At 42.7% G+C, this 15,686-nt stretch overlaps 2 protein-coding genes across 7 annotated transcripts in view; both read right to left on the bottom strand.

Annotated features, from left to right (window-relative positions):
• Positions 1 to 3,240: 3,240 nt before the first annotated feature.
• Positions 3,241 to 6,970, bottom strand: LOC147795421 (uncharacterized). Its single transcript, XM_087131951.1, has one exon. It carries the CDS (start codon positions 6,727 to 6,729, stop codon positions 6,127 to 6,129), a length of 603 nt encoding a protein of 200 aa, XP_086988077.1. The 5' UTR covers positions 6,730 to 6,970; the 3' UTR covers positions 3,241 to 6,126.
• The window catches only part of LOC147795419 (neuronal cell adhesion molecule-like), a 37,298-nt gene continuing 24,852 nt past the window's right edge, over positions 3,241 to 15,686 (bottom strand). For 3 of the 6 annotated variants that reach the window (XM_087131935.1, XM_087131934.1, XM_087131932.1), the window contains 8 exons: positions 14,642 to 14,814; positions 13,778 to 13,944; positions 12,947 to 13,085; positions 11,920 to 12,005; positions 11,033 to 11,159; positions 8,184 to 8,285; positions 7,383 to 7,522; positions 3,241 to 6,997 (listed from right to left, as the gene is read on the bottom strand). In XM_087131935.1, coding sequence (XP_086988061.1) covers positions 7,383 to 7,522; positions 8,184 to 8,285; positions 11,033 to 11,159; positions 11,920 to 12,005; positions 12,947 to 13,085; positions 13,778 to 13,944; positions 14,642 to 14,814 — 934 coding nt within the window. In that variant the 3' untranslated portion in view covers positions 3,241 to 6,997. The remainder of the gene's footprint in view (positions 6,998 to 7,382; positions 7,523 to 8,183; positions 8,286 to 11,032; positions 11,160 to 11,919; positions 12,006 to 12,946; positions 13,086 to 13,777; positions 13,945 to 14,641; positions 14,815 to 15,686) is intronic. The other 3 variants (XM_087131933.1, XM_087131937.1, XM_087131938.1) reach the window with 3 other exon arrangements.

The raw sequence follows: 15,686 nt of genomic DNA, 5'->3' as shown, positions 1-15,686 counted from the left end.
AATGAGTACAAGATGACTAAAACACAAACACAAGGTATGATTAAAACACTAAAATGGTGAATATGGGAATGCTTTTTATTACAAAGGAGATTTAAGTTCAGACAGAGATTTGGCATTTTCTTTGTGAATTAGCCAAATTGTTCCAACCTACTCTCCCCAAGTGAAGGAAAGTTCGTTTGCCGGCATTAGTCTTGGGGGCGTGAAACGAGAGCTAAGGTAATGTGCAGTTAGTTAAGACATTTATAAACCTCACACATTCTAGTATTTTGCCAGCGTTGGTAAATCGGAATCCATGAGAGCGCCTCGTGTAAATCAGCAATATGTGTTCTTAGATGGGCATTTAGAATCAACCTGGCAAGTCTATTGTGAAGTTTGACAAGTCTCTCACAATTGCAAGAACAACTAGACCACACAACGCTGCAGTAATCAAACAATGGCAAGATCATGGTGGAACTGAGCATTTTAAATGTCGGAGTAGGGAGGTAAGGTTTAGCAGAGCGTCTAAGAAGTCCAATGTTTTTAGAGATTTTCTTAGCAATAAAATCAACATGACTAAGAATTGGTAGGAACAGGAATTGAGAATAGCCTGAAATTGGTAAGGTCCAGGCTCAAGTTGCATAAGTTAGTGTTCCTGCTTAAGATAAATGCTCCAAGCTGCATTTGTTTTCAAGACAACCTATTACGACAACGCGAACATTTCGGCATTATTTGTCTGTGTAACATCCAGGGTAACGCGGCCTATCAAAATTAAGTTAAGGCATGAATTACAGTTCCGAGTCTATTCTCTGACTTAACCTATTTCCCATTGTTATACGAACGTGGAGTCTCGAGTCTATGACACTCTTGCTGTTACGCCTGAGTGCATACCTTAGCTCCATTCATTAACGTGCACGGGTTTGGGCCGAGTCAAATATCGAGAGTATTGGTGCAGTCAACACCATAGCATCAGTGCTGGATACATAGCCCTACTCGCTGCCCTCCCTTTTGCGGCTCGGAGTTATTGTTACACGTTTGTCACATATTGCAGCCAAACCAATCGGACTAACCACCACAGGCCTCTATGAAACTAAGGAATGCTATATCAACTTCATGAGAGTACTTGTGCAGTCGACACTCAGTGCTGGATATATACCTGTATTCTCTTCATCTTGCGCCTTGGATTCATTATTATACGTGTGTCATTGCAGCGAAACCTTCCGGACTAAAACCGCCACAGGACTCTATGAAATTGAAGAATGCTATATCAACCTCGTGAAAGTATGGTTACCACTTTTAGAACCACTTTACAATCCACTCAAAATGAGCTTCACTAATACTTACATGTTCTTATGAATCATTCCGAAATGCCCCTCACTACAGATTGCTATTCACTTGGAGAATGTGCAACTTTGGATTCAAATTACAATGCCAATTTTGGAGTTCAATAATAACATTTAAGAGTTTTTATAAAGCGTAAATTTTCTCCTAAAATTTATTATAGCGCTACAAATATCAGCAATACAAGATAATTTATGGGCTAACTCTTCAAGCAAGATTATTATGTGCTCGGGGAGAAGCGATTCTGACAGATCTGTCACCTCAGGACCGGTATGATCTTGGAACAACTAGAAGATGTGTCGTTTCAATTAAGCTATAATCCAACATTATAACAAAAGAGTGTACAAAACCAGACAAAGAGAAGCAGCCAAAAGACATCAAGTTAATTCCTTATTGAAAGGTGAAGAGAAAATTCAAATCCTAGTTGAAAATTTTGCTTTACAAAGCATTGATCTTGAAAACACGAGGGATACTAACCTTTGTCAATTTTCTATGGAGAAAGGCAAACGTACACAAGTAAGATTTGAAGCTTTGCATGGCGGAAGTACATAGGATGTAGGTTTGCGGGTACGCCATGTAAAATTCTCTTTTGGGAAGAGGTGTGGTTCTGAGAAGAACCGGTGAGTGTTTAACTCGACGTTTAGGCCAGTATGCTCTGGCCGTCCTCAGGAGAATGTGTGCTGACTCGAGTGGATGCCGTGTAATAAAGGTTGTCTGGAGTCGGTGAAACGTGATGTGGCTTGGTGGCTTGCTGAGGGTGCACTGGAGCATGCAGGTGTTGGATCCAGTGGAGGATTAAGGATGCAGATTTGGGCGGGAAACTAGTTTAGGCGGGAAACTGGGGATGGGTTGGCTTCGGGTAGAGAGGACCCTAACACCAGGGGATGAGGGGGGCCTGGGTTTCAGGTATAGAGGACCCTACTGCCCGTGTGGTGGTGGTGGTGGTCTTGGGTGCTAGCAGTGGGCGCCAGATGTCGCTCAGCTTGAATCCGATGTCTTGAGGGACGGTGTTGTGCCGGAAGATTTCGATTGCCTCCCGGATTCTTGGGTGCCAACGCTTGATGGGGGCGATGAGTTCTGCGTTGTCCCATTCGATGCGGTGGTCTGATGTGTGTGCATGTTTGATGATTGCTGATTTCTCGTAGTCTCCTCTGCGGCCGTGTGCTCGATGTTCTTGAAGTCTGGTGTGGAGGTTCCTGCCGGTCTCCCCGATGTATACTGGGTCGCATTCACAGGGAATGCGGTAGACACCGGGGCGACTGCTGGGTGTTTGTTTGTCCTTGTGGGTATGAAGCAGGTTCTGTAGTTTGTTGGGCGCTGAGTGAATGACCCGGATGTCGGCTGCCTGAAGGATCCTGCGGCGTTGGTGTGATGCGGGGCCCAGGAAAGGCAAACATACTGTGGAAATGGGGGACTTGGGGGCTTCGGGTAAAGGGGACCCTAACGCCGGGGGTGGTGGGGGGACTTCGGGTATAGGAAACCATATCGTCCCGTTGGTGGGTTTGGAGAGGTTGACGTGTTTGTATCCATTGAGTTGGGGAGCCGTCTTGATGTGCTTGGGTCTATATTAATAAACACTGTATGCTCAGTGCTCGTCTTGACAATAGTCAAGCATACAGTGTTTATTAATATATACGTTGGGTAAGGGCAAAACCCGTTATATAGATTAACATCTCCCCAACGCAAAAATACATTTTGAAAACTGTAGATTTGTAAGACATTAACTGTTGATTCGTGACGAATCTCCAGTTATTGTCTTGCGAATCTATAATTATTGTTGGCAACAATAACTATAGATTCGTAGCTTACGAATCTACAGTTTGCCGTAGATTCGTAAAAATAATCTACACTTTGAATAAAGTAGTGACGTCACAGACATAGTTTAATCATGAATAACCTTTCAACAGCGAGAGAAAGCAAGCGTTTTATACTGTTTGTGCTGCAAGTATAGTTTTTATTTACGTTCATGCAAATACATGTCATTTAAGTAATGCTTAACCAAAGCAGATAACCCACACAACAGTCCCTAATTCGCCTCCCAGGCCTTACACCCCCGAATACACGCGTTTCACGGAATTCGTAGCCCGATGGCGCCAGGCGTTAATAGTGTAATTCTTCAAAATTGTGTAACGCCGAGCCCGACATACCGTCCTCAAACACTGCTAAGATTCGCGTATTGGCGAGCTCGTACACATCTGATTTCTTGCTCCTCAGGAAAAAAACAGAGGGTTCACAGAGGATCATGAACGTGATGATCAATCTTCCACTTCACGGCAACTATTCACTTGCTCTTCATGTACAAAAGCACCGCTCCCCATTAGGTTCCCGTAAGAATCCAGGCCCTTTACGTCAGCTTTGAGGCATAAATGTCGAAGTGGCAGTGTGGCGACCAGAAGGGCTTCGAAGATCAGAGACAGAAAGGGCCTGGAACAGCTCCAAGAGACGCCGCCGCTCGCGGACTAGACAACAGCCTGTAGACGCTAGCTACTGGCCTGGGTGAAAAGGATAGGTTGTTTCCATGGCAATGTGACACGATCATAAGTCGATAACGAAAAAATCCCCCTGCAACTTACGAGGTGCAAAATTACGGACAGAGGTAGTCGTATACATTCGCAATAAAATATTCATGACCGTAACAGGAGAGTAAATTCAGTTACACGTGCCATCAACAATGGTCAAAAATAAACATTATCGATAATTACTTGTAAAATAAACATACATACACAGTTGACTCTCGATATAAAGAGCACCGTTATAAGAAAACAGTGTCAAAGAGTAAATTTTGAGCAGCTGAATATTTTGAATAATGTTTTTCTTTGTTTTTCTTCGCCTTTGATAACAAAGTCATGGTTATCACAAGGTAATTTTTTTCTAGCCACTGCACGTTTGTTATAACGAGAGTTGACTGTATCATTGGAGAGTAATCAAAACTCAGAACTCCGTACTCTATTTTGGGCAGCTGATTCAGATGTGAATATCTATGAGGAAATGAACTTGAAAACAATACAGGGCAGATCCCCAGCGTACAAGGGAGCATTTCTTGCTAATGACAACAAAACGTTGTGTCAAACCACACATTCCTCTCATTCGAATAAAGAAATGTTGACAATACTGCTAATCGTTTTCCAAATAGCAGTAGGCCTATGGCAAACATTTCTCAGAATCACGACGATAGTTTTGGCACGGTTCCACTGTAGCTTAGTGTACAATAAAAGCTTCTAGAATAAACTCCTCCAATATATACAAAGGCTAAATACATGTATATTAATAAATGTACAACTGTGAGACACGTTATGGTAATTACTTAACCACCAGGAAGACGTTTTGCAATCAGAGAAACATTTCAAAGTCTTCATGTACTAGAGGCAAAATTCTATTGTCCGAAGTAGGATAGATAGAGATTCGTTTGACCAGGATATAGGGAAAAAGTGGGGGACAGGTCGTCGAAGTTGGAAACACGTTGTGCACACAAATTAAGAACTCCTTAATTAAAAAACCCCAATGAGAGCGAGCATTTCGTTAATGTCTTCAATAAACACATATGAAGCCAACTGTATACATCCAAAGATCAAAAGTAATGTTGAAGGCTGGGATTCTCGTCATATCTATCATTACAATCACATATACACAGCATTAAAGATACAGTTTGTGTGGCAATTGCTTTTTCCGTGCTGAGGGATACAAAATAAATGTACATAGAGTCTGACCGAACATTACAAAACAGGTAGAAGAGCCAAGTGGATCCAAACCATTTTTTTTTTGGGGGGGGGGGAATTTTATTGGGGATAAGAGCCCCAAAATTCTCATTTTTTCTGCAACCTTTCATGGCCTTTCTACAGGTTGAGGCTACATTTGGTGCTTTGTATATGCTTCTGAAGGAGGGGACAGGAAATCACAAAATTGCCTTTCACTTCAAAAAAACAATTGTTTGCTTCTTTAATGTGGGAGTACCATGACCCCATTGACCCCACATCCGCCCTTGAGAATAACAGAAGCCAAAAATGAAATGCCAATAATTTTATACAAATATGCACATCGGACATGAGAATATAATTTGAACAGTTTTGAATGCCAATAAAATGTCAAGTTTGTAACAATGTTCATCCTCAGCACTACTTGCTACTGGGATGGTACTACTCAAGCAAAATGATGCCCTGGTTCTTAAAATTGTCTGTACTGTAACATCACATTTCTGGTTCAAAAGATTTTATCCGATCTGATTACATGATAAAAACAGGAATTAGTCCAACAAACGAGTCTAAAACTCCCTCAAAATTCTTGCACTGCCATTCAGTTTCTCTGGATACATATTTACAATCATTTACGATAAGATGGCCAGGTACTCTAGTGCCTTAATCGTGATACCACACTTGGTCCTTGTTATAACATCTCACTCACAGACTGCATCTTTATTGGCTAAGAACTAGTCACATGCCATTCACTATATTGTTGTGCATGGCCAAAAGAACCATACTTGTAATAACCAAAATACTCTATGAACAGCAAAAGTTTTTGTGTATTATATACAGATGAGCATATTGTGCATCTTTCCAAGTCTGGTAATAAAGAGCTAGTTTCAAACATTCTGTGCAGAGATATTTTGGAAAATTGCTGGTGAATATCAAACAAATATTCAAATGGTATTTCATTTAATTATGTGAAGGCTAAATTAATCAAGCAGCACCTGTGTATGAGGCATTACAAAACAAATACTGACTTCTTTACCTCATGGGGCAGTAAAACGGTGATCCATGGAGTGTTCTGTTTCTCCCAAGATGAAATAAAGCCGTCAATACTTGAACATGTATACTATTTTCCAGCATCTCTGTTCGCATGGCAGTTTGGTTGTGGACTTCGGAGGGGAAGATTGGTAAGTTGGTCAGTGGTCACGTAACTACCAGGACCAACTGGCCCATTGGGCACTACCCCATCATCGATGATGACAGTGCTGGGGACAACGCCCAGATTCCCAGAAAGCAACCCTGTGGCTTCTTGCTGTGTCACATTCGCCTGGTTGTCAGCTTCAAGCCTAGATTCATTCTGTAGCACTAAGGGTTCAGCTACAACATTCTCCTGTGTGCGGTTGTTGTTGTTGTTCGAGGGGCTTTCCTCTGCAAAGGCCACTTCAGGATCCAGTGGCGCAATGTTGCTCATTTGTGCCGCTGTTATGTAGCCACCACCACTGCTGCCGCCCACGGTTCCGTTCATGTGGATGTGGTCGCTGTAGGTAGCAGGCTGCGCAGAGGGTGGTGGGGAGACATTCGACATCTGTGCTTGATCGACATAGCCAGAAGGTGCAGCATTGCGCATTGCCTCACCTGCAACGTTTCGAGCCATCAGAGGAACTGACATGTTGGGTAACATTCCCTGGACGACGTATCCATTCACATTGGCCGGCTCAACTCCATTCATGCTTTCCACATCAATACCGTCAGAGTATAGTTCATAGTTCAGTGCCCCTTCTTCACTGTCGTCAGAGAGGGCATCTGCACTTTGAGTCCTGGCAATATTTGTGGCTCCTGGGGGCTTGTTGGTAGGTGTGGTTTCAGAGACTGGCGGTGCACAAGGTGCTGTGGCTCCAAGGGACACCAATGAGGCTCTGTCTCGTGGGGGATTTGATGAGTCCACAGTACATTGCGAAGGTTCCTGTGATGTCCTCACATGTGGCCGATCAAAGGCACTGTGGACATAAGAATGGAAGTCTCTTTTCTTTAAAATATATACCTAAAAAGGGGAAACAGCAACAATCTGCAAGGAGCCAAAACTAACATGGGAAATTCCACCATCTGTCGCTTTCCATTGTTTGGAAAAAAATGCAATCAATGTTTTCACACAAATGAAATCCAGTTGCTTATCAAACAACTGGCACTATTGGCACTTGGCATTTCTTGGAGTGGGTGGCAACCAGCCCCTGGTATAATGTATGCAACAGATCATGAAGGTCTGAACAAAAATATGGGCACTTTACTGTTAGCAGACATCGGCACACTAATGAATCTATTTTTGATGGTTGTTTTGGTTTGATAACTACTTAATTAAACTGTGTAAGACAAATGTGTGCTCACTCAAAGCAGTGATGGGGGCCTGATAGCTGGAAATTTGCGAATCGACTTCTTGATACGACAGAAGATGATCACCACAAGCACAACGGCCATGAGGAAGGCAAAACACACACCAACTACAAGTCCAACAGAAATTGGCTCAGCTAAAAGGGAGGGAAAAAAAGATGGATCAGCCACGTGACAGCCAATGGACGAATTAGCCCCCGCCGTTCCACATCTTTTGACATCCACCGAGATGTTCCAGAAGTCTTTGCAGGATTGAGCTCAGGTAGAGCTCGGCAGCTGTAACACTGCGTGGTGACGGCATATCCTTGCACGGGCAAGTCCGATCAAGGACCAGAGTTAACCGTAACTCCACCAACTCTGATCAGGTGCATGCTATTTGAAGACAGCTGGACTAGTCTAGTCCACTATGAATGAGCAACCTACCAAGGTCGGTCACATCGCTGGCTGTAACAGCTGGTTTTAATAGCACAAGTATATGAAAAAAAAGAAGTAAAGGCAGGAAATGTACTAGCAAGTATGTCACTGGTCACTTTTTTCTATCCTTGTTATTTTGCCCTTCCTACTTCCACTGCTTCTCCTTAAAAGTCTAAATGATGGTTGACTGAAGTCACACGCACTTCAACTTCACTGCACACACGCTAGGTACATCACAAAAAAACCAGTAGTTGACTACTGGTCCTTGATCGCCTCAGACCTATTCAGTAAGAAGAGGTTAGAGGCTTTTAACTGGATTCTGTCCTGTCTGCCCTTATTTGTTATGGAAAGATAATCTGTCTCCTCCCTCAAGTTTTAACTCACGCGTTACGACGTTAATTCTACTGCATGATGACTTCTTCACAGATGTTCCCATGGAGTTGCGTGCCTGTATGTGGAAGTAGTAGTACTGGTCTTTTTGCAGGTCTGTGGACAAATATGATTTTTTTATGAGACATGCAGCCTGTAGACTAATTCCCCTGTCACAATTAAACACCAATATCTCTGTTCTGTAAGGGTCATGGGACACAGCAACTGAAAAAACTCAGTACTGAAACCAATGGAAGGATGTGACCAGCACTGAGTAATGTATTATCAGTTTGTGAGTGCCAGTTTTGTACCCGAGTACTTGTCGAGTACCAAGCTCTCTGCCAAATATTGAGCTGGGTGGGTGGGAATAAGGCTGGAGTACATGGACATTAGACGGTACTGGTAGATGCACAAAAGTAAGATTACAAAATAAGATGATGACTTCAGAACATCACTATTTCAAAAAAATTAAGTTTTTATGACAAATGTACTTGATAAGTACTTGGCTGAGTACTGTTCCGAGTACTTTTCTCTTTAAAACTTCACTTTTACAAAACCGGAGTGTCTGAAGTCTTACCCCTGTGCATGTACCAACAAAGGCTCATGTACTCCAGCATTACTCCCTAGTCCTAATCAGTTCAATAGTTGGCTAAAAAAACTTGGTGCTCGTAAAGTACTTGACTACAACACTAATGAATGCTACTGGTCAGTGATGCATGCAAATACATGGTGTAGTCACTTGTAAAGGAGATTGAAAAAAAAGGACTCTGCGCCACTTTAACAACTGCCACATTTCCAGCTGGCTCAAACGCATGCCCACCTTTAAGTTACCACACAGACACAATGGGTTGATGAGCGTGGCACCACCTCAGTGACAAATGACTTCTAGTTGTAGCTGATGGATTGGTTTTGCTCATGGCTGGATTACCCCATCTAATGCTTGAGGCCCATGAAAGAAATTGGGGACCTTCAAACACTCTAGGGCCGGAACAGATACCACAGTTTGCTTCTCTCTTTAAGTTTCAATATTCATGTACCGGTCGGAAGACCTGAAAACAATCTAGTACCCATTGTGCGGCAGCCATGCATCAACATGAAACACCTGGCTGCAGTGCTTACTAGCACTGTGGAATTGGTAGAAGTGCCTAGAATGGAGTAGAACCAATGACACACGAAAGCGTGGGACCGACAGCAGACTTAAGTTGGCCCCCTGGTTTCACAGCATTCAACTGTGTGCTGCATGCAATGCCCACATTGTGTAATGAAGGCAGGGCTCACAGAATCGGTAGTCCGACGTCCCAGGAAAACCAAACTATTTCGTTGGGCAACCAAATGTTCCTAGCTGCCAGCCTGGTGGGCAAGCACCTGTTTTCGGCAACACATTTTTTTGGCCCGGCGTTTTAGACATTTCAGCACCGTGCACTGAAAAAAGATCGCAAAAAAAGACCGCAAAAGATCGACATCCCAACCTTGATGTTACACAACTGTACATGTTCGGGGAGGTGCACCATGGTACGTACGGTCAAATCATTGGCATGAACCAAAGGTGTCTGCATTCAGTCGTTTTCCTTGTTGCGGATCGCTAAAACTATATTCAGTCATATTACAGCTCAATTACCATCAAATTCCAAAGAAATGGGAGCAGAGGTCTACCTTGTACATGTATATTTTCAAATTTTGAGCTTTGAATTTGTCTTACAAGATCGACAAAAGTGACGACGACACTTTTCCTAGTTCTGGATCACTTCAAAATTTTCTTTACACATAAAACGTAGTCAAGCGTAAACCCATTTCTCTGCCAAAACCATTGTAACAAGCATATTTTCTAGTACAGAAAATCTAATTTTAAAGGGGATTTGTTTATATATTAGAATATCAGTGCATCAACATGGATAGCCTGCATAAATTTTGACTTGACTTTGGTGCTCAGCGAGCCATCAACCACAAATCCCCCTACGCCACAAAGTTGGCGAACCCATTACATCACGTACAAATCTGTTACGCACGTAGTCTCCCGTGCCCGAAGGGCAACTACATTTTTAAAAATTTCGCGAGCCCTGGAAGGTTCACTTACCTGTAGTTACTGTATAAAGGTAACAGGGTAAACACCGAGTTTCCTCTTGCACTGCATCAGCAGGCAAGGGCGCAGTTAGAAGGGCTAAATTCCCACATTCAATCAGTGTCATTTATCAACCACAACTGAAAAATGCATCGTATTTCATTTCATGATGCAATACTGCCTGTAACTGCAATTCTCGGTTGCACTGTTTTTCAATGTATGAGTAACTGTTTCCAGTAACAAAAAAGCAATGCACACCGTGCAAGGGAAGATGAATCATCTGATCAGCAAAGACTTAAAAAGAAAAACAAACACCTAACTCTGTGGCCAGGCAGTTTACTAAACAACCCCCTTTCACAGTGTAGTGCCCCACTGGAAAGACCCATAGAAAACATCACCTTGGCATTCCTCCAAATGTGAGGATGCCTACCATTGCAGTGTGAACAGAGCCTAGAATGCTTTCTAAAGGCAAACACTGAAGCACTTTGGAATATGAGGCTTGTCTCTATCCTTTGGATCTGCCACAGGTAGGACTGTAAGCTTTAAGCAGGAGGCACATTAGCCCTAACTTCCTAGAGCAACTTACCAGCAACCTTCCTCATCCTTGGAAATCCCAACACCGAATAGTAAACTGTGCACATAAACAGCCAGACTCTGCTTTATTTGCGGTATGCCTAATCCCACACAAAACACAGTCAGTTTACTAGTGAAGTAATCATTCTAACTGATTCTAACAGACCCCAGTGTTGGAGTTTTGCTGGTTGGGGAAGGTAAGGGTTAAGTCTAGTACCCCATATCAGCTCACCATAGACTGTGTAGTTGGTGACATTCATGCCTACACTCAGTGTCGTCGGCTTGCCTCCATCCCCGCTGGTGTATGAGATGAGGTATCCGAGCAACTCCCCATTTAGTTTGAACTCATTTGACAGGGGCTGTGGTATCAAAATCATAGCATGTCCGCTGTTACATGTATTTCATTTGCAGGGCCAATATAAAGAAATGCAGCGCTTCTTAATGCGATTGACCACAAACCCCCTCCCCCACTCCCAAAACATACCCAAATGGAAAACCCACCTCAATAATTAACTGTGACCCTCTCTGTGAAAAAGAGTCATGTCACTAAAGCCACTTTGGAGATAAAGGCCTTTGAAAGAATCTTGCACAGTGTTTAAAGCAATAGGAATCCTCAACATTTTAGTATCTACTGTACGTAAGTCCATTTTTATGTAACATTGTGTACCAAACTGAGTGACACATCAAAAGAAAGAGCTCAAATTCCTCATAGGACCAAGTAAAAATCAAAGGTAGCTACAGAGACTTGTGATTCATTTTTACAGAGTAGGTTACAAATACAGGCATTTTTGTACCAAAGCAAGAAAAACACAAGAAAATTTTAGCCATTCGGAAATTACATTACTTGATATAAGCTAAAAAATGAAGGCATTCATCGGCCCAAACCACAAGTACAACACGTACTGTGCCAAACGGGAAAATGTTATGCTACTGCTGCAATGGTATCAACCATTTGGTATCAAAGCTTTAAATTTGCTAAAATATTATCAAAAAATAAAACAGGACACAAACACAGCAAAAAAAAAAGTAATTCAACAGTTTTCGATTCAGTTGGAAATGTTCCACTTCCATCCAAGGCTGGGGTATCTTCTTTTTTTGGTAAGATTTCCAATAACCCACCTTCCAAGAGAGCTGCACTTGCCTCCTGTTGCTGTTATGATTCGGTTTGTCGACGCATCTGAAATTTTTTGGCAGATCTCGAGGGACTTTGAAGAAAACCAAGAATGTTAATTTTAAAAATATGAAAAGTACAAGCAAAAAAATCATAACAAACCCCAAAAAATCCAAGTTGGCAAAGAAGATCATGTACATGTACCTGCTACTCATACATGTGTATTTTTTTCCCTTCGCTCCTTCTTAAGTTTGTAGGAACATTCTGTAAAGCCGACACTACCGAGGATATGACACAGTATATACAAATGGTATGTCAATGAGGTCATGACTGCACATCCAAACACCCAGAGGGACTTTGATAAGAAGTTCCCATTTCAGCTAATTTGACTGACCTCTGGTCAGTGGTCACCCACAGGCCCGAGGGGGACACTGATGTACAAAAGTGACCTAATTACACCAGCCCACAAATTTCATTACATGCATGTACCTCTGTGCAAAATACAAAAAGGAACTTTTCAGGGATTACAACTTAAGACATTCTAAAGAGTCACATATTTTCAGCAAAGTGCCCGACTGGGCACTATTACTTTAAATTACTTGCAATGTACATGTAATTGCGAGTGCCTAATTTGGACGGAAACAAATGTCATGGAATGGCCTGTACAGGTGTCCCTATGATTACATGTAGGTTAGAGTCGGTCCTCACTTCTTTTGGTGTACAGTTATATGTACTTGCTATACGTGTTTTTTTTTCTCAAACTGTAAACATTTGAAAAAAGATAATGTAATAAAGATTCGGGTTGACTTCCATGTAGTGGGTGGCCAGCTACGGTTCCAAAGACAATCAACTCCACTCAGTGCAGGACCCAGTCTGGTCTGACAGGTCAGCTGAAGCAAATCAACACATTTCTGCTGCAAATGGCATTAATCAGATGTGGTTCCTAAAATGTCAGACGTGGATGACCGACGATCCCCTGTCCTGGTTCCCCCTTCCACAGTATCACAAAGCACTGCGAGTGAATGGTGGTCTTACCTCCTTCAGTGGTACGCCCTTCGGCCACTTCTGAATAGTTGCTTTCAATGGTTGCACGTTGCGCCTTCACTCTGACTTTGTACAAGCCGTATGGATGACCCAAACCCACAAGAGTGTACTTCACTGTTCCTTTCTCGGTCTTGTTAATACACAGAATTGAGGTTAACAAACTATTCACAGTATGCTGTCAAGACATTTTGGGAGACGGGCATGCCAGTTGGGTCTGTACTGATGGGCAAGTTTTGTTTAAATATAAAATAAGGCAATGGGCAGGTGATGGGAGATGACAACTTGTATTTCCAAGGATGGATTTACGCCGGGGAGATGTTAATCAATCTTGGACTTTTGCCCTGCCCAACATGCATCATAACATTGTATACTCAGTGTTTGCTCCCATAGGCTTGTGAAAAAACCACAAGCGTACTTGGGTGGGACTCGAACCCACAACCTCCTGCTAGTGCAGATGTCTATGGTACACATCGAGCAGGGCAAAAGTCCAAGATTGATTAACATCTCCTTGGTGTATATCCATTCTTAGAAATAGTTGTTCTCGTTAACCGCTGCTACGTCTGAGTCGAACCAGCAAGCCGACACCGGCCAGCTCGGTGGTCGAGTAGTTAAGACATCTGCACTAGTAAGCAGGAGGTCGTGGATTCGAGTCTCACCCGGGTACACTTGTGGTTTTTTCCACAAACCTTCAGGTGCAAACATCGAGTATACAGTGTTATGATACACGTCTAGCAGGGCGAAAGTCCAAGATTCACTACAACTTGCCACGGTGGGAGTTTCCAGCTCAATTCACCACACAAATGCAATGCAATTTACCCGTACCTGCTTCTTATACCAGCTTTCATTGGCTGGGGTACCTTCCCACCTGTACTCTACGATGTAGGTAATGACCCCTGGGTCGGAGAGCTCATCTGGAGGACGCCAAGACAGGAGGAGCCTGGAGTCGGAATGGTTGGAAACGCTTAGCTGGCTTGGGGGATGCAACTTGCCTAAGAAACAACAGGAAAGATGCACGATTTTGGATCCATTGAACAACACCCAACTTCATGAAGCTGACAAGCAGAAAATACTGTTTTGTAAATTTATGGCCAAAGAAGTAAGCATAAAAAAAAATCCCTACCCCAAAACAGCTGACAACAACCTGTTAAAAGCTACATGTAGACTAATTGGACGCCATATTGGCAGGTGCCCTGCTTTTGCCAAGGCTCCCCAAAATTAGCCATGCTTCCCATTTGTTCATTTGTTCAGGTTACGTGAAGAATTTGCACTTTATAAATGAATCAATAGGACTGTATTACTATATCATGACTCACATCACGATGAATGTGATTTGATTTCAGTCTGATGTTTTGTGTTGTGCCAAGTGGTTTGGTATCACTACAACTCAGAATATGCAAGCAGTTGCTCCTCTCAATGCTCCCATCTCAACACATGTACATGTACAAAGGGACAGAAACAAACAGCAAATTTCTTGTGGAGACCTTTTATCCTACTCTCTTGGGCCTCCACAAAGCACCAGTTCATCAGATCATACTCACACATGGAAGGACAAGGCAAACGCCACATGCTTCTTCAGCTATGCCAGCAAGGCATAAAAATGAAGGGATGCTGAATTTGTTTACCCAGTAATGCATCCAAGAAACAAACAAAACAAGTTCAAAATGAGCTGACATGGACTCTACTTACTGTCTGTAAGGGTGTTGAAGCATTTTTTTGTAGAATCTGCCACCATGTTCCACTCATTGGTTGTTCTGACGCGGTAGTGACAACGATAGCATGGCTTACACTTGCATTTACAGCTGGTGGCACCGCATACATGGCAATCAGGGGAACGGCATTCCTCCCAAACTTCTCCACTGCTGGTATAATGATATCAAAGACAATGTGATGGTGATTTGAAAAACAACATTCTATCTTTTGTTGTTTTGAGCGAGTGCCATCTAGAAACCTAGGGCATGTAAGGATGTCCCTAGGTACAATGAATGTATCGTAAGCTTTGGAATATAAGCCACGGCTTTTGCATGTATGTTGATTCTCATGCTGAAAAAGTCTCTACAGCTAATACACCAGACGCAGGCCTTGAAATAGTACCAGCCCGGCATAAAACTTCTAGCAAAAAATGCTCCGGGCTACCTAAACTTGGTTCCTTGGTTGCCCGGTGGACTGGTGAAAAATTCAGAATAAGCCTACCTGTTAAAACTTAGATCAAAATATATAATGCTTGTTGCGATAATAAATACAAGATCGCAAAAACCGAGTTGTTGTGGATGTGTTTTTACTTGAGTTTTTGAAACGTGATTCTCGCATGACAGGGCGATAAGCGACTGTGAATGCCATGAACAGAGTAGACTGGTGGGTTGTAGTGCTGGAGTAGCATAGCACATGGTACAGTGCTATACCACATGTGCACACTATTCTCGTCTACTGTTTAGGCCACTTCTGCTTCTGACTACATGTACATGCCTCTCAAAAATAGTATCGGTAGCAGGGTTCTGGCCAGGATGGTTTTAGTGCCGGCAGGACTATCTAAGCGGAGCGCCACCATCGGTTGGCACGGAGTGTAGCAGAAAATTTTTGGAATCTAAAAGCCCCCAGATGGCCGGAAACAGCACTTTCTGGGTGTTTTCAGCTGTGTATACACAGCCTAGAATTAGGGATCTCATGTCTGAAATTTACTTTAAAAAATTGAAAATTTGTAACTAGGATGAGGTGATAATTTTAGACGGGCAAT

This window comes from Acanthaster planci, unplaced genomic scaffold, assembly GCF_054643075.1.
Source record: "Acanthaster planci isolate LZ-2023a unplaced genomic scaffold, COTS_SCS Contig33, whole genome shotgun sequence".
NCBI classification, from domain to species: domain Eukaryota; kingdom Metazoa; phylum Echinodermata; class Asteroidea; order Valvatida; family Acanthasteridae; genus Acanthaster; species Acanthaster planci.
The sequence above is the reverse complement of the archived record's forward strand: the minus strand, read 5'-3'. Positions and strand labels throughout refer to the sequence as shown.

Bases quoted from the DNA above. Each gene is read 5' to 3' on its own strand.
- LOC147795421 (XM_087131951.1), bottom strand. From the start codon at position 6,729: ATGAATGGAGTTGAGCCGGCCAATGTGAATGGATACGTCGTCCAGGGA.